The sequence below is a fragment of the Thalassophryne amazonica genome, chromosome 14, assembly GCF_902500255.1.
Source record: "Thalassophryne amazonica chromosome 14, fThaAma1.1, whole genome shotgun sequence".
In the NCBI taxonomy this organism is placed as follows: Eukaryota; Metazoa; Chordata; class Actinopteri; order Batrachoidiformes; family Batrachoididae; genus Thalassophryne; species Thalassophryne amazonica.
The window spans coordinates 49,918,079-49,944,066 of record NC_047116.1 but is presented as its reverse complement, the minus strand read 5'-3'; the positions used below and the strand labels follow the sequence as shown (position 1 = coordinate 49,944,066).

The window sequence follows — 25,988 nt, the reverse complement described above, 5'->3', positions numbered from 1 at the left end:
GATGACAGCTGCAACTGCTTAATGCTAACTTTTAACATTGAAAATGCCATAGACATGCTAACATGTTAGCATCGGGATCCGGATCGTGATCAAGATCACCACTAAAATTTAATCACTTGTTCCTCTTGTCATTTCCAACCACTCCACAAAATTTCAACAAAAATAAATTTAAGAAATATTACAATTTGAAAACAAATGCACCCGAACGTGATGACAGCTGCAACTGCTTAATGCTAACTTTTAACATTGAAAATGCCACAGACATGCTAATGCATTAGCATCGGGATCCGGATCGTGATCAAGATCACCACTAAAATTTAATCACTTGTTCCTCTTGTCATTTCCAACCACTCCTCAAAATTTCATCAAAATCCGTTCAAAACCTTTTGTGTTATCCTGCTGACAGACAGACAAACAAACAAACAAACAAACAAACAAACAAACAAACAAACAAACAAACAAACAAACAAACAAACAAACAAACGCGACCAAAAACATAACCTCCTTGGCGGAGGTAACAACTCAAGCCTAGAATGATTGACTTGTAACCATCTCATATCTCCATTCCACTCCACCATGAAGTTGTGACTAGTTATGCAACAGACATGTTCTCTCCAGACACAGCAACTGAAGTTTACATTACTGTCTTGGTAGTGTTCCTCACTAGTCTCCTTCTAGCACATTCATTTGAGACTTGCTTAGTGTAGAAATATTTTTTTCCATACAGTATCATGCTGTTTACATTTTGTAATGATTGATTTCAATGAAATCCAAGACATATTAAATTATTTGGAAATGTCCTTATATCTTATATCCTTATATTAGAATAAGAGGAACAGTAGTAGCCAGTAAACCAGTATTGATCAGTATGTCTGGTATTTATATTGTGTATTTGTATTTATATTTATATTTTTGCTAATTGTTTTTCTTTTTTTCATTTTTGATACTCGGTGTGCTTCTTACCCTGTGTGCTGCTATACAATGCTGCTGGAACCTCAGTTTCCCCGAGGGAGTCTTCCCAAGGGATCAATGAAGTTCTAACTAATCTAATAAAATCTATCCCCTTAGTTTGTCTCAAGAAAACGATGTGTAAATCTGATGATTTAGTTGTGTAATACAAAAGAGAGGATCGACATAAGCATTATAATTATTTTTCACCTTTATATGATTTAATTCCCCTTTTATTTATTATTTATATCAGGATTGGGCAACTTGTTCCAGAAAGGGCCAAGAGGGTGCAGGTTTTCTTTGCAGCCACTGACTCCACCAGGTGATTTCACTGATTAATATCACTTTGAGCAATGGAATCAATTAATCAGTGAAATCACCTGGTGGAGTCAATGGCTGCAAAGAAAACCTGCACCCTCTTGGCCCTTTCTGGAACAAGTTGCCAACCCCTGATTTATATCAACCCAGTGATTTTCACTAATTATACACCAATATCTCATCTATGAGTGTCTGGTGATTGTTTTAATTATTTATATACACGCCTGGACATAATAAGACATAAGCGCACACTGCTTCATTCATGTAATTTCATGACTGTACGTCTATGACCATGGGTCATATACAGAGGCACAGAGGGATCATTCTAGTATTGTTGGCTTGATAAGAGGGATTAAATATTGGACATTGCAGTGTTTTTCTATGGTGTGTAGTTTTTTTCATCTCCACATCAGTGCGCGATATGGTTCCACACGCTTCAGCTGCTCACACTGTGTTACCGTCACAGTGTGATCATTCAGCGACCATGCATTCCTCCCGACGTCGGCTCGATGTTTTTGTGGTTCACTCATTCAGGCAGTTTCGACATGATTCACCCTGATTCCTACTTATTCATGCTATGTGTGAAGGAGCGCAAAACATATTATATATTTTATTACAGTCTAGGTTTACCTTTAACAGCTACCTCTGCAATACTTCGCCCACCATCAGGCATTTCACAGAGGTAAATCCCGTCATCATCAACTCCAATGTCACGAATTGTAAGTCGCCTTTTCGTTCCCCACTCTTCCATTCCATATTTGGTCCCTGGTTGCAGTCGTCTATCTTCCAAATACCACGTGATGCGAACGGAGTCCTCTGGAACCTCACACTCAAGAACAGCCAAGTCACGTTCCCAAACTTCAAGATCAATGAGAGGCTGCTTAAACCGCACAAGCGGCTCTGGAATTAAAGAGGCAGAAGAATAACACAGCATGGTTACGCCAATGATTAAACATAGAAAAATATTACTTAAGTACGTATTGATACATACAGTGGATCCAGAAATTATTCTCAACGCTGCACTTTTTCCACATTTTTTTTTAATGTTACAGCCTTATTCCAAAATAGATTAAATAAATTTATTTCCTCAAAAATTTACACACAATACCCCATAATGACAAAGCTCTTTTATAGAATTTTGCAAATTTATTAAAAATAAAATCAAAAAAAGAAATCACATGTACATATATATTCACAGCCTTTGCCATGAAGCACAAAATAGAACTCAGGTGCATCCTGTTTCCACTGATCATCCTTGAGATGTTTCTACGGCTTAATTGGAGTCCACCTGGGGTAAATTCAGTTGATTGGACAAGATTTGGAAAAACACACACCTGTCTACATATAAGACCAAAAAGTTGCATGACAGAGCACAAACCAAGCATGAAGTCAAAGGAATTGTCTGTCGACCTCTGAGACAGGATTGTCGCGAGGCACAAATCTGGGGAAGAGTGCAGAAACATTTCTGCTGCTTTGAAGGTCCCAATGAGCACAGTGGCCTCCATCACCCATAAATGTATGAAGGACTCTTCCTAGAGCTGGCCACCCATCTAACTTGAGCAATTGCGGGAGAAGGGCCTTAGTCTGGGAGGTGACCAAGAACCCGATGGTCACTCTACTTGTGGTATCATATTCAAGAAGACTTGAGGCTGTAATTGCTGTCAAAAGTGCATCAACAAAGTATTGACCAACGGGTGTGAATACTTATGTACATGTGATTTTGTGACTTTCCAAAAAAAAAAAAAACTTTTTTCATGTTGTCATTATGGGGTGTTGTGAAAATAATTATGAGGGGAAAAAATAATTTACTCAATTTTGGAAAAAGGCTGTAACATAACAAAATGTGGAAAAGTGAAGCACTGTGAATACTTTCTGGTTGCACTGTACTGACAAGTTAACTGCTACTTCGGCGTAATGTTTTGTACCTTTGTATATACTAAATATTAGGCAGTAAAATCCTCAGTGTGTATTCAACTCATATTATGTAAAATAATGTAATTCCTGAGTTGAGGCCTGATTTACTAAAGCTTCATGTGTACAAAAATGAGTGCAAATGCCATAGCTCTCACAATTCCCCTTTCAGCACAGTATGACACAAAGGATGGACACAAAATGCATTCATAGTGGGGTAACTTAAATTAATGAAATCAAAATAATATTTATTCATGTGGGAATGTGCTTTTCCCACCAGTGGTGCTGAATCTGGGTTTGTGTTACACTTTTCACCTCCCATGAAAGAGCAGACAAATCATTTTCAAGACACATTCATTTTTGATTTGGTAAATGTTCACTTAATGACATTTTCAGTTAAAATGTGTTGAAAATATGTCAAATTTCATTTTGCACTTATGGCCAACCAAATCCTCATTTTCATACACACTGCTGTTTATGATGTCATGTTAACACCCGCTTATCATGTGCAGAATTATTCCTAGTAAATCACCCACAAACCATCATCCAACCCACTGAGCAAAAGTTTGGAAAGCCCACGCAATTTGGTGCTCAAGGCCATTTTACACTCAGTTATGTTATGTATATGAAAGTGTATACGTACCAAGAGTACAGAACTGTGTAGATGTAAAAGTAAATCTGTATGAATATTGCTTGTTAGAATACCACAAAGGCTTTAGGGTGGGTTTGAACCAACAACCTTCTGGTTGTGAGTTATGTATCACAAGAATTCCATTTTCTCATTTCTCATTCAACTAATGGGCAAGATTAAAATGATTCCTTCAGAGATTTCAGTTACACTTGTAGAGCTGAATCAACATGGATAATAATCAATTTTGAGAAGATACTCCATCATTTAATCAGTTAATGCTGAGAATCTTAAACATGAGAGTTAAGTGCTAAAATCAACTTTGAAATGTTTAACATTTTCACATTCCAGTGTTTGCTGCATAGTCACATACTGTTCAGTGTCAGTTTTTTGCTTACCCTGCTGCACATAGAGCATGTGTTTGCATTGTCATTTTCAGATTTAAAATTGCAAATCACTAAAATTTTGAGGATGTGATCACAGTGTTGAAGAACAAGAAAAAAAAACATAAATTAAAAAAGTGAGCAGACCCTCCGTTCCCCCCCCCCCCCCCAAAAAAAATACCCAACAACAACTCACAAAACAGTAAAAACACAAAACCTATGCATCAAATGATGTTAATATCAATGCTTCATAATCTCAATCCAGTTCCATTTATTTATAAAGTGCCAAATCACAACTCCTAAGGCACTTCACAAGGGTAACATCTCACCTTACCGACTTCGATGAGTAAGCACATAGGCAGCACTGGTAAAGAAAAACTCACTTGTTCATTTTTGAGGAAGAAACCTGAAGCATAATCATGTCCATCAGTAATTGTCAGTGACACAGTTTTTGCAATTTTGCTTCTTTACACCACCACAGTGGAGCTGAATAAAACAATCAGTGTAAACTTTCAGCTTTAATACAAGAGGTTTCACAAAAATATTACACTAACCATTTAGGAATTACACCCATTTGTAAAGGCGGTCCCTCCATTTTCAGACAACAGTACTTTTATTACAAATAATCTATTGTGCTGCCTTGGATCTGCTCTGCTCCCCATCCCTTCCTGTTTCTTCCTGTGAATGGTGGTTTCATACACCTGCCAGCAGTCACCATCACCCGTACTTAAACTGACAGAAACTCAGCTTTGCTTGCGTGGCAAATGGTCTCTGAATTTTCTCTGTGAAATATTTGTTGAGATTTCTTTGGTGATGAGTCCTTGCAGTTTTTTGGCATCTCTGTTTCTTGCGCCTCCAGCATTCCTGCCACCTATCAGCTCCGGGTGCGGCCACCTGGTTCTGGTTCTGCTCTCTACCTGGTCCAAGTATTCACTCAGTCTGGCGTCCTGGTCAAGTCTGTGTCTCCTTACTGGACTTTGTAGATTATTACCTTACTCTGTTACACAATAAATTATGTGTCTTTTTTCATACTCCCTGCACTTTGGGTCTTAACTTTGTTCTGTGGTCAAACTGTAACATCATCACTTTTACCGCTAGGTTTAAAAAAAAAAAAAAAACAAATTAGGGGATGGATACATACTTCCAAGTCCCTGATGTCTTGCACTTTATTTACACCAATCGTCTAGATCTGCAAATGCACTTTGAAAAAGAAAAAAAAAAAATCTGCCAGTTGAACAAGTGACAATTCACTTTAGGTTTTTTTAAATAAGATTTTAAAATTTGCAAAGAAACCTCATTTTGAGCTATATTTGACTATTTTTCAAAAGTGTTGCGTTTTTCAGAAACTACACAAGCATTCTTAAAAATCTTATGGTGAGTAAAAAAAAATCCTTCAGATGTAACTTACCTCTTTCTTTTAAGATTTTAAAGATGTATCATCAAAAAATATATACTTATATCTGTCATGGGTCACATTCTGGTGTTAGTTTTCAGATCTCTTGGTTTTTAAATCTTCTAATATTATCGCCTGCATGTTACATTTCTCATGTTTGGTGTTTGCCTTTCATGCTCCAAGTGATATCTCTTCTATGTTATTCTCCTCGTGCTTTAATTTTGATGATGATTTGGTCCTTGTGCATGTTGTTGACTTTCTTTCCTGGGAACTCTCATTTCTGGTTTCACATACATGCTCACTTCATGTTTAATTAAGTTATACACTATTTAACCTTCACAAATCCTTTACTCCAGTGCCAGATTGTCTCGTGTGCAAGTCAACTTTCTCGTGTTGTGATCTTGAGTTACTGACCTCCAATGCTTTCCTGCTACTTCCGAGTTTAGCCTGCCCTCTTTGGATTCCTGCATGGTATTTTTGATTCATGACACATCATGACTGACATGTTGCTAACAAAAATTGCATTCACCCTTTGCTGCTGCCCTCACAGACTTTGTTGCCTTTTTGAAGTAATAAATCTCACTTGTATAACAACATTGTTGTTTGTAAGCAGATGCCATTAAGTATGGATCTCAACAGCTAAATCTTGTCTTGGTAATCACCCTGCTTAGCAATAAATAGTCTGTTTGAACTTGCCATTAGTGTTGTTTTATGCTCAGAGGTCTCCTGTTGTGCAACAATCATTACATTATCTTGTGAAATTTTATTTAAGTGATTGTGTTTTATATATGGTGAACTGGATATTTTCACTAGAAATTCCAAAAATATATGTGATAGGATTTTGTATTTTTCCATTGCCATGCTGTTTATATTTCTTAATGATTGAAGTAAATGAAGTCCAAGATATGCTGACCTTACTGAATTGGAAATATTCATTTATCCATCCAATGATTCTCTCTAGTACGCTGGGTGTAAAAATGAAGAGCTGTAATGACAAATAGTCCTTATATTTAGATTGTCTAATTACATATGGCTTCTGAATTTGGAAGGACAAACGGGCTGCAATTCCTCTATGACACATTGTCATTTAAATTTTTTTTTTCTTTCACCTGTCTCATCTTCAACCGCTTATCCGGGATCTCTAAGGGAGACACCAGCCACCCTCCTAAGGAAGCCCATTTCGGCTGCTTGTACCTGCGATCTAGTTCTTCCAGTCATGACCCAACCCTCATGACCATAGGTGAGAGTAGGAAAGAAGACTGACCAATAGATCGAGAGCTTTGCCTTTTGGCTTAGCTCTCTTTTCGTCACAACAGTACGGTAGAGCGAATGCAATACCGCCCCTGCTGTGCCAATTCTCCGGCCAATCTCACGTTCCATTGTCCCCTCACTTGTGAACAAAAGGCTCCAATGTACTTGAACTCCTTCATGTATACATGTGCAATTTAATATTGCAAGACAGATAACATATAGTAGATGGGTGAACGTGTGACCTTCACCTGCCCTTCTTGAACAGTCTATAATGTTTTATTCAATGCTAACATACAATTTCTATCAAGATTGGCTGAACATCAAAACAACATAGAGACAGAGAAGAACAAAAGACATGTGACAGGAATAAGAGTCAGGTGATGTAATATGTGTAACATCAAAGAGGCTGAACACCCACGATACAACATACAGGACAGACAGCAACACAAAAACAAACAGTAATAGTCTGTTGTTTATTTAGTGAGCATCCATACGGTCACTTCTGTGGCTGGTGTGTTGGGCCAACACTCAAGTATAAAACCTTACCATACCATCTTTTTTGTTAAATACCTTGAATTAAGAGGCTTGACACCACATTGGTCACCATCTCCAATGCACACTGAGCAGGTTTGAGGCCAAGTGTGAAGTGTTTGGGATGAGAATCAGCACCTCCAAATCTGAGACCATGGTCCTCTGTAGGAAACTGGTGGAATGTCATGGGAGAGTTACTGCCCCAAGTGGAGGAGTTTAAGTATCATAAGTATATAAGTGGCACAAATGAGATTCCTCCCTCTGGTATCCGGCCTTACACTCCTGGACAGGGAGAGAAACATGGCTATCTGGGAGGGACATGGAGTAGAGCTGCTGCTTCTTCACATCTAAAGGAGCCAGTTGAGGTGGTTCAGGCACCTGTTGAGGTTGTACCCTGGTCGTCTCCCTAGGGAGGTCTTCCAGGCACTTCCAACTGGAAGAGATTATATTTCTTGGCTGGCTTGGGAACACCTTGGGATCCCCCAGGAAGAGTTACAGGATTTGGCTGAGGATAGGGAAGTGTAGGTTGAGCTGCTTGCTCTGCTACCACAGCAACCCAGACTGATTTAGCAGCTGAAAATAAATGAATGAATGAACCTCGAATTTAATGTCTACATACAATACATGTACATCCTGATTGTTAAATTCACTGTGGTGGTGTAGTGGCAAAATTACAACTAGAAGCACTCGGAGAGCACAAACCTCCGCCAAGGCCATAGGGTCACTGACGTCACATGGAATACCCTTTGGCAAAGAGACTTATTCCATGTCCTTTCACGCATCTACCATCATGTTTCAGATTCAGCAGCTAACCCTCTGGGGTCCGAGGGCATTTTTTGGACCGTTGACTCGCCTGGCATAAATGTATTATTATTACTGTTAACAGGTCTCCCTGCATCCCACAATTTCAAGTTTTATGTCTCTTTTTTCAGGACAACCTGTACTTTCAAAATATATATGCTTTAGTTGTGTTTTATAAGTGTAATAAAGGTTTACAATCAGAAATAAGAAAGGAAAAAGTAAAGCAGAAATCATTTTTCACACACATTTATTCAAAACACACAGCAAACTATAATAAACTAGTAACACATCACTCCTAAAAACAATCTTTGGTGTGTCACGTGAGGTGAATCTGTGAATCCAACCTACGATTGGATTTTGGAAAACCATGTGATGGTGAACCAATTCCGATTGGACACTCACATTGTGCACGTCATCACACAGCTTCTATGAGGAGTACAAAGACGGTGGATGGTGGCTCAAAAGTCTGCAGCGTTACCTTTTCAGCAAAAAAAAAAAAAAATAATAATAAATAAATAAGTTGCTATCTCATATCATTAAAAAGTTATTCATAATTTAGTAAAGCTTGGTCTCAGCCGTTGTATATGACAGCGTCGGCCCCAGAGGGTTAAACCCTTAGATCTTCATCAAATGTATTTATAAAGAGAAACTGCATGAACTACACGTTTTTTTTTTTATTTTCTAATAACAAGTTTATTCAGTGAGGAGAAACAAATGCTAAATTATTGTTGTGTCGTAACTTAATTTTTGTTCAGCCTTTGTCACCCGTCTTCATGAAGTCAGACGCAAAAATGTTGAAATTGGCCCTATCCTGCAATAATAAAGAATCCTTAAAAAAATTACTGGATCTGGATCGTGTTCCGGATGATTATCAAAATTTAATGACCTCTAAGGTAGGCCAAGATACACCCCTGGTAAAAATTTCATTGAAATCCATTGAGGATTTTTTTGAGTAATCCTACCAACCAACCAACCAACCAACCAACCAACCAACCAACCAACCAACCAACCAACCAACCAACCAACCAACCAACCAACCAACCAACCAACCAACCAACAAACAAACAAATGGACGTGACCGAAAACATAACCTCCTTGGCGGAGGTAAGAACAGTCATTGTCCATCTAGTTTTGGATCTGACAGTAATTTAAGTATTTTATGCAAATATTCTGTACTAGTCAGACAGGACTGGTGGCCGGGTGGTTGGTGCGCTTGATTTTGATCCCGCGGGTTCCTGGTTTGGATCCCACGCCTGTCATAATTCTGCATGTAATATGGAGTTGCGTCAGGAAGGGCATCTGGTGTAAAAAAACAAAACAAAAAACTTATGTCAATTCAACTGGCAGATCCACCTCTGATTTGCCGTGGCGGCCCCAAGTGCAAACATGGGAGCAGCCAAAGGGTCTTACTTATTCTGTACTAGTCAGTACTTTATCTGTGCTGTTCTCCTAAACATTGCATTCTTTAAATTAAAATATAATTGTCAGGAAATGCAGTGAAGCAAACAAGCTCAACAAAATCAAGGAACAAGTAGCTCAGGATGAAAAACAAAAACAGTTTGTAAGTGACACCATGAGACAAAACCAGACAGTTGTAAACAGAAGAATGTACACTGTATTAAATTTAGTCTACATGCGACACTCTCCAAGCTTTCTCTTCGTGATCCTCCAACATGTCAGATTAAACACAGGCGTCTGATGAACCATATTCACCTTTATATCATCTAAATGTTTTCTCCACTGAACACATATTCAACACCCCTATACCCAGCAGCACTAACTATTAACCCCCTGGAGTCCATAGACTCACCAGTGACTCCAAATCAGCAATCAAATTTTTATTTTTATGCTTATGGACCCCTGAGTGTTGATGATATTTAACATTATCATATACCTATAAATGATATGCCATTATGATTGGATAAAACACTAAAGAATAAATAGCAATACACCCGTTTTGCAGACGGGTAATAGTTTTCATACCACCCGAGTAATCAGCGAATCTGAACAGCGGAGCGGCGCCACGATGAAGAGGCGCGGTCAGAGGAACTGTGAAATACTGGTGAGTCACTATTAATAATTTCTTATGTGTCCAACCTTGTAGGTTGATCGTTAAAATTAAATTTGTTAGTTCTAAAAGCCATCATAATTACTTATAGGAAAACATTCTATTTTTTTTCTACTAAGGTTTGAACTTTGAGTGTTTACACAGGAGAGAAAAGTGAGAAAATGTTAATGCCTGTTTGAGAAAGTGTATAAAGTGTGTAGTGAGGGGTTTTACAGCCTTAAAACATCTATAATAATTGTAAAAAATAACGCTGACTACTTTGCGGTTTTCACCTATCACGGGTTATTTTTAGAATGTAACTCCCGCAATAAATGAGGGACCACTGTATATGATAAAATCGTTATCAAGTTGTTCACCAATGAATATGGCTTTTTACACCCTTCAGAAAACCATACAACATTTATCATTTATAGGTATATGATAAAATCGTTATCAAGTTGTTCACCAATGAATATGGCTTTTTACACCCTTCAGAAAACCATACAACATTTATCATTTATAGGTATATGATAAAATCGTTATCAAGTTGTTTTACCAATGAATATGGCTTTTTACACCCTGAAGGAAACCATACACCCTATGGCCCTATGGCTTTATACACCCTGAAGAAAACCATACAACATTTATCATTTATAGGTATATGATAAAATCGTTATCAAGTTGTTCACCAATGAATATGGCTTTTTACACCCTTCAGAAAACCATACAACATTTATCATTTATAGGTATATGATAAAATCGTTATCAAGTTGTTTTACCAATGAATATGGCTTTTTACACCCTGAAGGAAACCATACACCCTATGGCCCTATGGCTTTATACACCCTGAAGAAAACCATACACCCTGAGGCTGAAGGCTGCTGGGTGTATGGTTTTCTTCAGGGTGTATAAAGCCATATTCATTGGTGAACAACTTGATAACTGATAATATCTATTTTTGACTGGTGTAGCACAATGCTTTCTTCTGGTGCTATGACTTTGGAATTCTCTGGGCCATGACAGGAAACAATTTTCTTCCAAAAGACTTCAGTCACAATCTAATACCCCATTCCACAGGGCACCATTCTATGATGATCCCCTACGATCCAGAAAATGTGCAAAGATGGGATGAAACGGCAAACTCCTGCTTGCCTTGTTTCATGCTATCTTATAAAGCACATACCTGGCGTCCCACTCTAAAACAAAAGTGAAGCTGTGCCTGGTTGTGTTCTTAGCCAGAACCGCAACAAAATTTCTAAAACTTCAACCCAATTTCAAAACTGGCGCCGGTCATGGCTGTAACTATTACCAAGTTTGTTCAAGATTGACAACAATGGATCAAGAAGTTATGTGATGCTTCAAAACATGCCCCAATTTGCTATTCGGGATGAAACAGGACAGAATATCACTCTATGGAAAAGGGCTAAGTGACTTAGTAGAACCCATCATACGTACTGCTGTTGAAATCCACCCTACGCTTTTTGAGCACATATCTTTCAGGTCATATGTGAGATAATTAAGAAATGTCATTACTCCTCAAGTGTAAGATAATGTGATTTACTGATTTTGGACAGCTCACTAGACTGTCCTGTTATGAATGTATGTTTCAGTTAGCAGATCTTGGAGGCAACAAGTGTCACATGATAACTGTGATGGTTTCTCCTGCAGTGGTACCACTGACAGCAAAATTTCTGAAAAGTTGATGATGGAAGAAATGAATGAGTACATCCATAAAAGCCAGATTGTGCACATAATAAATCAAAAACAATAAACTCTATCATTTTCTAACTCACTCAAGTAAAAGAAGGATATAATAAAGACACACTCTATTCCATCTGGTGGCACTTTGATGTACCACATCAATTGAAAGAGCAACTTTGTTTTGTCTGTGCAATATCTCATCAATGAACTGCCACCTGCTGGATAGTTAGTGGATGCTGGATAAATGATTGGAAATGATGAACAGCTCTGGCTTAACACACATACACATAATTTGTGTTCTTCGTGAACACTGGACAGGTTATGTGGACTTTTCTCTGTTCTGCACAGTTAACAAGCCAGCAGAACCATGATGGCTACTATGATGGCAAATTCATAATGAAATACACGACACAATGGGCAGCTTAAAAAAATAGATAAAATGTGTTCCTGGGGATGGTGTCAAAACAATTCATTGGGACTTCAAATTAATTAATTAGTGATGGATAAATAATAATAATAATAATAAAAAACTTTCCCAGAATGTTTCAAAGCCTGTTTTGAACATTGGTCTCCAGTCTGTGCTAAATGGCCCTCAGTTCATCACAAAGTGATTTGAAACAAATGCACTAAAGCACTGTAGTTGATTTAACCTAAACACAGGTGAATTATGATCACACTGTTTGTAAAGGCTACAATCGGTGCAGGGTCTCTACACACGAGCACGTAGTTTGTTTTACATATACACCTCTGCCATGGAATAAAATTAATTGATCAACTCTAATAGAATATACATCCTATTGTAACAAGGTGAAGTCCAGATTGAAAGCCTTTGGCCAATTCCTCTTTGGCTGACTTGGAAGAGCCTTGGCTTCAAGTTGTATGAGTCATCTGGTGTTCAGATCCCACCATGTCTGTGGTTACAAAATGTTGTTGCTGGCAGGATGTGGTAGTTGACAAGGTCACAAATGGTTGGGAAATATGTAACAAGGTGAAGTCCAGATTGAAAAGACGTTCCTACTGGCTTGGCAACTGGGGAGCTCCCCTTTGGCTGACCTGGTACAGCATTGTACAAGTGATCTGGTGCTGAAACATCAAACCTGGCCCTGGCCACAAACATACGTCATGCAGTTATACTATGATAGACTTGATTTAACATTCTCTCGTGTCTTTACTCTTCAAAATTTGCTGTGTGGCAATCACACTTGCTCCTAATCCATCATCAGTGCAGAATCCACTAACCATTCAGCATTTGGTAAACATGTCTGTGGGACATTCCATTCACCCATTTTTGAAACGTGCTTATTCCATTTAATGGTCGTGGGGTGTGGTGGGGAGGGGGGTGGAATGGAGTGTGTAACCTTGCACAGCGGTAATTGGGCAAAAGGCGAGGTACAAGTCGCAAGTCTGTCGCAGGGCCAACACAGATAGGCATTCACACCTTCAGTCAATTTAGAGTTAGCAATACCCCTAACCTGCATGTCTTTGGAACTGGGAGGAAGTTGGAGCACACAGAGGGAACCAACACAAACAGGGAGCCTGCAAACTCCACACAGAAAGGACTGAGGCGGAAGCAAACTTGCAACCTTCTTGCTGGGAGGCAGCAGCCCTAACCAATACACCAAGCATTTGCTTTTTGTGATCTAACCTTATGGAACAGCCTGTCTGTGGATGTTACTTCACTAGAAGTATTTCAGACCAGTCTTAAAATCTGTTCTATTGCTAGTAATTGTACACAAACACTTTTAATTTATTTTCAATGATTTTATCGTTATGTATGATAGTATTTATCATTTTTGAGTTATGTTAATATCTATCTATCTATCTATCTATCTATCTATCTATCTATCTATCTATCTATCTATCTATCTATCTATCTATCTATCTGTCTGTCTGTCTGTCTGTCTGTCTGTCTGTCTGTCTGTCTGTCTGTCTGTCTGTCTGTCTGTCCACTGTTTGGTAGTATACTGCAGTCATATTTCCTTTTATTTGAATCCTTTTTAACACCAGCACATGATCTTAGAGAGTCTGTGCAGATATATCACTGACATCACTCCACCATCCAACGAAGAGAAACGTGATCCGAGCACATGCCGCACCCTCACTCACTCCTCCTCTCACCGCAGTAAACACGCTCAATGTGGCTGCATTTACTCATGACATTTTAGACTACCGTCTTCACAAAATGTAAAATCTGAAGAAGTTGAACATGGTCTCAACTTACCCTTTACGGACAGATGTACGGCGCTGAGGGTTTGTCCTGCAGTATTGGATGCGGCACAAACATACACTCCGTTATCCTTCTGTTTGCAGTAAAGAACCTTGAGTGTGAAGTATCCTTCCCTGTCCTCATACAGCAAATAACGTCTTCCTGATAATATCAGTCTGCCATCTTTCCTCCAGATTATTTCTGGTTTGGGTTTCCCAGTCACAAAGCAGCGGAATTTAGCATGTTTGCCCTCTGTCACCGCAAACATTTTCACTTTAGTCGACATGGTCATGGGATCATCTTTGACCCTATTTGGCATCTGCCTGCTGCTCCTCTGTTTTGCTTGATGGGGTTTCCAGTGACCATTTGTGTAACCATTCCTACTCCCTTCTTCCTCGTGTCCGGGACCCGCATCAACCAGTAGTACGGCTCCTGCTAATGACTCCCCGAACTCATTCCTGGCTTTGCATGTATAGACACCACCATCTGGTGCACGTGTCTTAAAGATCTTCAACTGGAACCATCCTCCGTCCTGGTGTCCCACGCAAAAATGTGCGCTCTCAAATATTTCATTGAGTTTTCGCCCATCCTTTTCCCAGAAAATGTCTGGCCTGGGGTTTCCCCAGAGCTTACAGGAGAAGACAGCATCATCCCCACGACCAACACGAGTGGAAAGAGGCTTGATGAGGAATCGTGGCTTATTTTCCTCTCGTATCTCCATTTCTTGTGCCTCGCCCTCAACCTTAAGCGTGGCAGCAGCATATGTTTCACCGATGCTGTTCTTTGCTTTGCATATATACTGGCCGCTGTCCTCTAGAGTCACAGCTGTAATGATGAGATTGTAAACATTTCCATCTTCGAAGACCCTGTATCGCCCTTGTGGATCAATCTTTATGTTATTTCGCTCCCAGATCACTGCGGGTCTTGGGTCGCCACCAATTTGACACTTTAGCACTGCGTCTGTGCCACTTTGAACCACCACAGGTCTTGGGTACGCCAAAAAACGTGGGGCGCCACCAAACACATCCATTTCTGCTCTGCTGTCGGCCTCACTTCGCGTTATGCAGTCAGGAAAGCAACAAGTGACTTGAAATGGGCAGGACCAACTTCTCCGCTGTGCAAATTTCAAAACAAAGAAAATTTGACATGGATTAGTACACTCAAAAACCTGATGCATTGGGTTAAATCAATTCAATTATGAACAGGATTTCCATCTAATAAACATATGTAGCCCCAACACAAATAAAGATATAGAATAAAGATAATTTAATTTAATTTATTTGGCACTACAACCCCAATTCCAATGAAATCAGGACGTTGTGTAAAATGTAAATAAAAACAGAATACAATGATTTGCAAATCCTCTTCAACCTATATTCAATTGAATACACCACAAAGGCAAGATATTTGGGAATAAGCATTTGGGAACTGAGGACACTAATTGTTGAAGCTTTGTCGGTGGAATTCTTTCCCATTCTTGCTTGATGTGATGGAGTACCACAAGGATCAGTACTTGGACCCAAACTGTTTATTTTGTATATCAATGATTTTGTGAATGTATCTAATGTGCTTGGTAGCATTTTATTTGCTGATGATACAACGCTGTTTTACTCTGGATCAGATATACAGGAAGTAGCACAAGTGATAAAAACAGAATTGGAAAAGGTTAAGCATTGGTTTGATATAAACAGACTGTCACTAAATATTAATAAGACAAATTTCATATTGTTTAATGACAGAGCAAAAAAAAAAAAAGTGTCATTACAAAGAGATGGAATGGATATACAAAGGGTAAAAGAAATGAAATTTTTAGGAGTCATAATTGATGAAGATCTTACATGGAAGTCACACATAAATTACATAAAAGGAAAAATAGCGAAAGCCATTGCTGTTTTGCATAAAGTAAAATATTCATTAAATAGTTATGGTTTATTAACATTGTACAATTCATTGACTTTCCCATATTTAACTTATTGTGTAGAAATCTGGGGATCAACATATACAACTTATATACAACCTTTGTTTATTCTGCAGAAAAGGGCTTTAAGGGTGATTAGCAACAGTGGTTTTAGAGATCCATCTAATCCATTGTTCATTAAGTACAGGGTACTTAAATTTCGTGATTTGGTCGATTTGAAAATATTACAAACAATGTACCAAGCAAATAAAAATACTTTACCAACAAACATTCAAAATATGTTTGAGAAAAGAGTAAGTAGTTATAAACTGAAAGGAATAGAAGTCTTTAGAAAACCAAGATACAGAACCAGAGTAAAAGAACGGAGTACTGCAGTAAATGGTGTAAAATTATGGAACAATCTCAACAAAGAAATTAAAGAATTAAGGTCACTTAAATTATTTAAAAAACGTATTAAACTAGATGTATTAAGTAAGTATGAAACTATAAAATAAGTTAGTGGGCTGTAAGGAAGTTAAAAAAAATGTAATTTGTTAATAATGTATAAAATGTTTTAAGTTTAAAAATGTAACCTGTCAGAGATGTAATCTATTTAATAATGATCATAATTATGAAATAAGTCAGTGGTATGTGACAAGTTAAAGAAATACAATCTGTTAAATAATGTTGAAAAATGACGCTGGATATTGAAAGATTGTATTGTAAAAAGGGGCAGAAAATATAAGACTTGTTCTTCTCTCTGCTCCTTTTCATTCTGGTAATGGAGATGCTTTATTTCTGCTTTTCTGTTTTTTTTTTTTTTCTTCTTTTAAATGAATGAAATAAATAAATAAATGAAATGAAATGAAAATATACATGAATGTGGCTTGGCATTGTCTTGCTGAAATAAGCAGGGACGTCCCTGAAAAAGACATTGCCTGGATGGCAGCATGTGTTGCTCCAAAACCTGAATGTACCTTTCAGCATTGATGGTGCCATCACAGATGTGTAAGTTGCCCATACCATGGGCACTAACACACCCCCATACCATCACAGATGCTGGCTTTTGAACTTTGCGCTGGTAACAATCTTGATGGTCTTTTTCCTCTTTTGTCTGGAGGACACAACTTCCATGATTTCCAAAAACAATTTGAAATGTGGACTCATCAGACCACAGCACACTTTTCCACTTTGCGTCTGTCCATTTCAAATGAGCTTGGGCCCAGAGAAGGTGGCAATGTTTCTGGATGTTGTTGATGTATGGCTTTCGCTTTGCAAGGTAGAGTTTTAACTTGCACTTGTAGATGTAACGACGAACTATGTTAACTGACAATGGGTTTCTGAAGTGTTCTAGAGCCCACGCGGTAAGATCCTTTACACAATGATGTCTGTTTTTAATGCAGTGCTGCCTGAGGGATCGAAGGTCATGGGCATTCAGTGTTGGTTTTCAGCCTTGCCGCTTACGTGTAGAAAGTTATCCAGATTTTTTTAATTTTCTGATTAGATTATGGACTATAGATGATGGAATCCCCAAATTCCTTGCAATTGAACATTGAGAAACATTGTTCTTAAACTGTTGCACTATTTTTTCACACAGTTGTTCACAAAGTGGTGATCCTCACCCCATCTTTACTTGTGAATGAGGTTTGGGGCTGCTCCTTTTATACCAAATCATGATACTCACAATTAGTGTCCTCAGTTCCCAAACGCTTATTGAGTGTTGCTAGAAGGAAATGTGATGTAACACAGTAGTAAACATACCACTGTCCCAGCTTTTTTGAAAGGTGTTGCAGGCATCCATTTCAAAATGAGCAAACATTTGCAAAAAAACAAAAACAAAAACAAAACAATAAAGTTTAGCAGTTTGAACATTAAATATCTTGTCTTTGTGGTGTATTCAATTGAATATAGGTTGAAGAGGATTTGCAAATCATTGTATTGTGTTTTTATTTACATTTCACACAACATCCCAACGTCATTGAAATTGGGGTTGTACATATATACTACATATGAGCCATTTGTTTGTGTGATACACTAAAAAAACTGACTCATTGGACCAGGTTCCATCTAATAATTATATGTAGTCACAACTCAATTAAATTACATTATCTTGCATAGATGTTTTTTTTAGTTGGGGCTACATATATTCATTAGATGGAAATCCTGCACATAATTAAATTGAGTTCATCCAAAGAGCCATTTTTTGAGTGTACGTAAGATAAGGAATGTGTCTGTTGTGGAGTATTTCCAGATTTTACAGAAAACATTCTGCTATACATGAAATGACCATTACATAGCATTTGATAAGTATTTAAAATCACAGTGTGGAGGATTTAGTGCCATCTGGTGGTGAGTTTGCAGATTGCATTATGCCATCAGAATTTTACTTCACTTCAGATTGTCACTTCTTTGCCAACAGGGATTCTACAGGTGCCCACAACTGAAGAGGGAAGGACTAAAGAACAACAACTTGTCCGGAAAGCCCTCACAGTATGTGGGTACCCACGCTGGTCTCTGAACAAAGTGCAGACGTCCCAGAGAACAAAGAGACCAGATAGACAGGAGACGGAGACAAGAAGAAGAGGAGTGTCTCCCTTATTTAGCAGGAGTAGGGGAAAAACTACAGAGGATCTTCAGACAGCACAAAATCCCAGTTTACTTTAAACCGGTTAACACCTTGAGACAGAAATTAGTTCACCCGAAGGACAGGATCCCTAGTTACAAACAGAGCAATGTAGTGTATTCTATCAGATGTCAGGAAAACTGTAACGAACACTACATTGGTGAGACTAAGCAACCTTTACACAAAAGGCTATACCAGCACCGCAGAGAGGGCGCCAGTGGACTTCAGTCTGCAGTTCATCTCCACCTTAAAGACACTAACCACACGTTTGAGGACAAGGAAGTTCAAATATTAGCCAGAGAGAAGAAATGGTTTGAGAGAGGAGTCAAGGAGGCATTCTTTGTGAAACGTCTGAAACCCAGCCTTAACCAGGGAGGGGGTCTGAGACACACTTTATCCCCTGTTTACAACGGGGTACTCATGTCAAACCAGTTTCAGTCTTTTGTTCATGGTAATGAGTCATCAGCAGAGTTGTCAAGGGAGCCATCAGGAGAGGGTCTGTCCCATCATTAGGAGGGACAGCTGCCCTGTCATTAGGAGGGTGCTAACTAGAGCACAATAGGTGCTAATTAGAGCTATTGTTTAGTCACTAGCCTACAGCAGTCTGCCTCTCGGTAGGAGGGGTCTGGTTAGGTTTAAAACTCCAGCTTTTGTGACTTCTTGATTATTCTTCTCTACAAGAGTCAAGACAGAAATCAGACCACCAGAGCAAGAATTTTAGCTGAGGAAGCTTCTGCGATTTGAAGCGAAACGTCCTCGCGTCAAGCAACCCAGTCCAGTCGAAGATTCAAGCTTCTCTACTATGGAAACCACCTGGACAACTGAGAGCCTACACAGAAACAGGGATTCTGCATGCTCTTGTGATAAGCAATACATATGAGCCTGCATTTCACAAAAGTGAGGGTTCTTAAACTTGTTAGCTTGCAGTATTAACCAACAGAAAATGTAAAGGGGACCAACTACTGATTCTTCTTCTTTCTTCTTCAGTCTTCTGGCCAGGGCTACCAAAAAGGGGAGAATAAGAACAAGGATTATGGCCAAGAGAGGCCCTTAAGACAATTATAATACTGACAAAATAATATTGGGGGTGGCCCAGTAAGATTTCTTTTCATGGGGCCCAAAATCCCCGGTGGCACCCCTGCTTCTGGCTGTGTTGCAAAATGTGAAAAAAAATATGTACTGTGGCAACATAGAACCCAATCCCATGTAGGCATGATGGGCTTATCAATTTGTTGTAACATGTAATTATAAAATAATTAACACATGAATGGTTAGGAATGTTGTATTCCACTTCTGCTGATAAATACCCCTAAATCCTACACACTGTAGCTTTAAACCATTTATAGTGTATGTCTGGAATCTGTCATTCACTCATGCATGCATTTTAGCACAAATGGGTGGTATGATTATTCGGGCTAATTGGATTAGATCTGTCTGCATGCGAGGAAAAACATACGCTAGCTGTGAGAGGATGAACGGCCCAGTCCTGTTGCAACAGCAGTCATTGACTGAGCCAGTACAGCTGGTGCTGTATTTCAATGGGGAAAGTGCTTAATATAGTACATCCTAAATTGAGACCTGCGAGGGAGTTTGTGTCAGGTATCACAAAGACAGCTATGAAACTCCGCGGGCTCGCAGAAGTACAGGCCGATCTCATCACGCTCCGTGCTGGCAGTCGTCTGACAGAATACCTTCTTTAAATGTCAGATTTTCTCTGTCATACGACTAAATAAATATCAGTCAGGCTCTTCTTAAAGGCTTGAGTTTGTTATTCTTTTGTACTTTGAAAATTCTCAATATTTTGCCACAACTTTTGCCTTGATAATCACATGCATGTCACAAAGGTGTGATTTGGAGCATCTCCCAATAAAGATTTGATGAAATTGTCCTTTGTGGTGCAACAAAAGACATTTTAGGTATCATAAAAAGAAAATCATTTTTAAATGACATTTTAAACATTTATTCCTCAGCACAAAGAAGGGGATAGAGAGAAAAAGGCAAATCATTATCAATCCTTGGAGAAATTAATAATTTATTGTTGTTAAAAATAAGAAATAAACAAACAAATAATAATAAAAAATAAACAAATGAAAAACCCAACAAAAAACTGAATTTTCTATCACACTTAATGAATTCAACACTATGATTTGTGTATATCATAAGTGAACCATTTACATGATTTATAACAATTCATAAATTTATATCCTGCTATTTATATTATGTTATTTACACACACACACACACACACACACACACACACACACACACACACACACACATATATATATATATATATATATATATATATATATATATATATATATATATATATATATATATATATATATATATATATATATATACACACACATACATGCATGCATACACACTACAGCACTAATCTGAGTTTGATGTTCTTGTATAACTCTATTGTATTTTCAATAACTGTCAAATCAGTTTGAATATAAATTTGCCATTTTACATCAATTTTACAAGCTGTTAATTTATTTCTTTACATGTATAACACTGCAAGTTATATGAACTCACATTCTCTGTTGCATTGAATCAGTCTTCAGTATTCCCTCTGGTGGTTTAAAGAGGGCAATTAACCCCTGTGTTTGCTTGTCTCATTTAATTGGAATGACCTTTGCCCCCTATGTGCTGTGCCGTGGACCCCTCACATGACCTACCTCGCTTCAGTCGCAAGGAATGACCGTCAACATGCATTCCAGTGTCGCAGGCTCTCTTCCACTGAAGAAGCAACGCCACCCATCTCGTGTGATGTCCCAAGTTGCTTTCAGAATCAAACACATGCTCTCCTTAAAGGTCTTACGTTCTACACCACCACATCGTTTTCCATTTTTCTGGAGCAGGAGGGATCGAAAACAGAACATCAGTATCCACAACACAAGGTTCCAGTTTAACAACTTCAGAGTGATCCCCTGAACCTCTGCGTCATTCAGACGTTAGACACTCCAAGTGTCATTGCGCATGGAAGACTGTTAAATGCTTTTGCAGCTGCTGCTGTCCCCTAAAAATACTGGCAGCCTCGATGACAGCAGTGAAGATAAGTCAGGCACTTCTACTCAGTTGCCAGCAGGGGCTAAAGATAGTTGGGGCAGGCTGCTTTGCTTACACAAAGCTTTGCAGTAAAAAAATGAAGGAGAAGAGCATGCTCCTGGTCACTAAAGGTTTTACAGATAATCTTCAACCAATCCCCTGTTTATATGGTCCACATTTATTCTGTCACTTATTGTACAACAGACTGCAACACAGTGTGCAGACAGAAAGTCTGCAAGTAATAGTAGCTGCACTAGTCATTATAGATTAACTCAAAAGTTCTCAGGAAATTAATCTTTGTGTCATTTTTCTTAAATCGACATTTTATTTAAATGTTATGCTCATTTTTTACACGTTCCTTTCTGTGTGGCATCTGCATGTTCTGCTCATAAGTTCCCTACATTGCGTAGGTTCCCTCCAGCTGTCTATATGTGGCCTTGTGATACACTTGTGGCCTGTACCCCACCTCTCACCCAATGACCACTGGGACAGGTTCCATCTACCCCAGCCTCCAGCTACCCTGTAATTTTTTTTTTTGGTCAATTATTTCAGATTTCAAATCATCAAGGCCTATGATGAAAAGTACACCCTTCCTACTGTGAAGCATGGAGGTGGATAGCTGATGTTTTGGGGATGTGTGAGCTATAAAGGCACAGGAAACTTGGTGAAAATTGATGGCAGAATGAATGCAGCATGTTATCAGAAAATTCTAGAGGAAACTTTGCACATATCAGCCCGGAAGCTGCGCATGAGACATATTTGGACGTTCCAACGTGACAATGAGCCAAAACACAAGGCCAAGTCGACCTGTCATTGGCTACAGCAGAATAAAGTGAAGGTTCTGGAGTGGCCATCTCCGTCTCCTGACCTCAGTATCATTGAGCCATTCTGGGGAGATCTCAAACGTGCAGTTCATGCAAGGCAGCCCAGGAATTTACATGAATTGGAGGCTGTTTGCCAAGAAGAATAAGCAGCTTTACCATCAGAGTAAGTAAAGAGCCTCGTCCACAACTACCAGAAAAGACTTCAAGCTGTCATTGATGTTAAAGGGGGCAATATTAAGAACTGGGCTATGTAAACTTTTGATAAGACTTCAAGCTGTCATTGATGTTAAAGGGGGCAATATTAAGAACTGGGGTCTGTAAACCTTTGATCAGTTGTTGTCATTGATTTAAAAATAGTAAACACAACTGCTTGACAATAAATGGTTTCACCCAACCACTAACTATGAGTGGAAAAAAAGGTTTGTGTTATCATTCACATTCTCTGAAAAATGCCCCCTCAAACTGCCACCTTATCCTGGTGGGAGAGTTTGCATACCCGGATGATCCTAGGAGCTATGTTCTACCATGGCAAACAGGTCCTAGGGGACGGTTCAGACTAAGGGCAGACCAGAAGCTCCCATGACCAGTATAATATCAACGACCGAGACGTCAACCAGTACGGCGGAGGAGGGGGCCCACCCTGGAGCCAGGCGTGGGGTTGGGGCTCGCGCGTGAGTGCCTAGTGGTCGGGCCTTAGCCCACGGGCCCTGGCCAGGCCCAGCCCGAAAGAGCGATGTGGGCCCGCCCTCCTGTGGGTTCACCACCTGCTGAGGGGGCCATGGGGGTCGGGTGCAGAGAGGACTGGGTGGCGGTCGAGGGCGGGTGGCCCAGCGGCCCGGTCCGCCCTCACAGCCTCTGGCTGTCGGGACATGGAACGTCACCTCGCTGGTGGGGAAGGAGCCTGAGCTTTTGAGGGAGGTTGAGAGGTACCAACTAGAGATAGTCGGGCTCAACTCCACGCACAGCTTGGGCTCTGGTACCCAACTACAGGAGAGGGGCTGGACGATTCACTTTTCTGGCATTGCCCACGGGGAGAGGCGGCGGGCGGGGGTAACATTGGTCATTGCTCCCCAGCTCAGTCGCCATGTGTTGGAGTTCACCCGGTGAACAAGAGGGTCGCGTCCCTACGCCTTTGGGTTGGGGACAGGTCTCTGTTGTCTCGGCCTGCCGAGTGGCAGCGCAGAGTACCCAACCTTCTTGGAGTCCCTGAGAGGGGTACTAGATAGTGCTCTGGTTGGGGACTCCATTGCTCTCCTGGGGGACTTCAACGACCATGTAGGCGGCAACAGTGAGACCTTCCCAATCACCTGGGGGGTGATTGGGAAGCACCACCTCCCCGATCTGAACCCGAGTGGTGTTCAGTTGTTGGACTTCTGTGCTAGCCACAGTTTGTCCATCTCGAACACCATGTTCAAGCACAAGGGTGTCCATACGTGCATATGGCACCAGGACACCCTGAGCCGGAGGTCGATGATCGACTTTGTAGTCGTATCATCTGACCTTTGGCCACATGTCTCGGACACTCAGGTGAAGAGAGGGGCAGAGCTGTTGGCGGATCACCTCCTGGTGGTGAGTTGGATCTGCTGGGAGGGGAGGAAGGCGGTCAGACCAGGCAGGCCCAAACGTTTCGTGAGGGTCTACTGGGAATGACTGGCAGAACCCTCTGTCAGCGAGGTCTTCAACTCCCACCTCCGGGAGAGCTTCTCCCAGATCCCAGGGGAGGTTGGAGACATGGATTCCAAATGGACGGTGTTCTCCACCTCCATTGTCGATGCGGCCGTTCGCAGCTGTGGTTGCAGGGTCTCTGGTTCCTGTCGCGGCAGCAATCCACGAACCCGGTGGTGCCCTACTTGTCTTTGTTGGCAGGTGGGTTTCTGGAGGCAGCTGACAGGTACCGGCAGGCCAAGCGTGCTGCAGCCTGTGTGCTCACAGAGGCAAAACCTCGGGTCTGGGAGGAGTTTAGGGAAGCCATGAAGGAGGACTATTGGTCAGCCTCGAAGAAATTCTGGCAAACCGTTTGACACCTCCGGAGGCGGAAGCAGCTCTTCACCAACACTGTCTACAGTGTGGGTGGGGAGCTGTTGACACTTACTAGGGATGTTGTCGGGCAGTGGAAGGAATACTTCAAGGATCTCCTCAATTCCATCGTCATATCTTCCAAAGAGGAAGCAGAGACTGGGGACTCAGAGGCAGACTCACCCATTACCCAGGCCGAATTCACCGAGGTGGTCAGAAAGCTCCTCCGTGGCAAGGCTCCTGGGGTGGATGAAATCTGTCCAGAGTATCTTAAATCTCTGGGTGTTGTGGGACTGTTGACACATCTCTGCAAAATCGCATGGCGGTCGGGGACAGTGCCTCTGGATTGGCAGACCGGGGTGGTGGTCCATGTGTTTTGTGGATCTGGAGAAAGTGTTCGACCGCGTCCCTCGAGGCGCCCTGTGGGTGGTGCTACGGGAGTACGGGGTCCGGGGTCCTTTGTTAAGAGCTATCCGGTCCCTGTATGACCGCAGCAGAAGCTTGGTTCACATTGGCGGTAGTAAGTCACTCCTGTTTCCAGGGCACGTCGGCCTCTGCCAGGGCTAACCTTTGTCACCAGTTCTGTTCATTACCTTTATGGACAGAATTTCTAGGCACAGTCAGGGTGTAGAGGGGTCTGGTTTGAGAACCACAGAATCTCATCTCTGCTGTTTGCAGACGATGTGGTTCTGTTGGCTTCATCAAATCAGGACCTTCAGCGTGCACTGGGGTGGTTTGCAGCCGAGTGTGAAGCATCCAGGATGACAATCAGAACCTCCAAATCCAAGGCCATGGTTCTTGACCGGAAAAAGGTGCCTTGCCCTCTTCAGGTCAGTGGAGTGTCCTTGCCTCAAGTGGAGGAGTTTAAGTATCTCAGAGTCTTGTTCACGAGCAAGGGATGGATGGAACATGAGATCGACAGACGGATTGGTGCAGCATCTGCAGTGATGCAGTCGCTGTATTGGACCGTCATGGTGAAGAGAGAGCTGAGTAGGGGGGCAAAGCTCTCGATTTACCGATTGTTCTATGTTCCGACCCTCACCTATGGTCATGAGATTTGGCTCATGACCGAAATCACGAGATCGCGAGTACAAGCGGCCGAGATGATTTTCCTCCACAGGGTGGCTGGGTGTTCCCTTAGAGATAGGGTGAGGAGCTCGGACTCGAGCTGCTGCTCCTCCACGTTGAAAGGAGCCAGCTGAGGTGGCTCGGGCATCTTTTCCGGATGCCCGCTGGACCTCTCGCTGGAGTGGTGTTCCGGGCACGTCCCATCGGGAGGAGGCCTCGGGGAAGACCCAGGACACACTGGAGGGACTATGTCTCTCGGCTGGCTTGGGAATGCCTCGGGGTTCCCCCAGAGGAGCTGGGGGAGGTGTGTTCCAGATGAAGCGGAAGAAAATGGATGGATGGATGGATTTATTAGGACCACACCCCCTTCCTGAATGTTCTC

General features: G+C 40.8%; 1 protein-coding gene across 1 annotated transcript in view; it reads right to left on the bottom strand.

Moving 5' to 3' along the window:
• The window catches only part of obsl1b (obscurin like cytoskeletal adaptor 1b), a 127,150-nt gene extending 105,698 nt beyond the window's left edge, over positions 1 to 21,452 (bottom strand). The window contains exons 1-3 of the mRNA XM_034186650.1: positions 21,329 to 21,452; positions 14,134 to 15,232; positions 1,897 to 2,166 (exon numbers count right to left, since the gene is read on the bottom strand). Of these exons, the coding sequence (XP_034042541.1) occupies positions 1,897 to 2,166; positions 14,134 to 15,148 (1,285 nt within the window). The 5' untranslated portion in view covers positions 15,149 to 15,232; positions 21,329 to 21,452. The remainder of the gene's footprint in view (positions 1 to 1,896; positions 2,167 to 14,133; positions 15,233 to 21,328) is intronic.
• Positions 21,453 to 25,988: the final 4,536 nt, after the last annotated feature.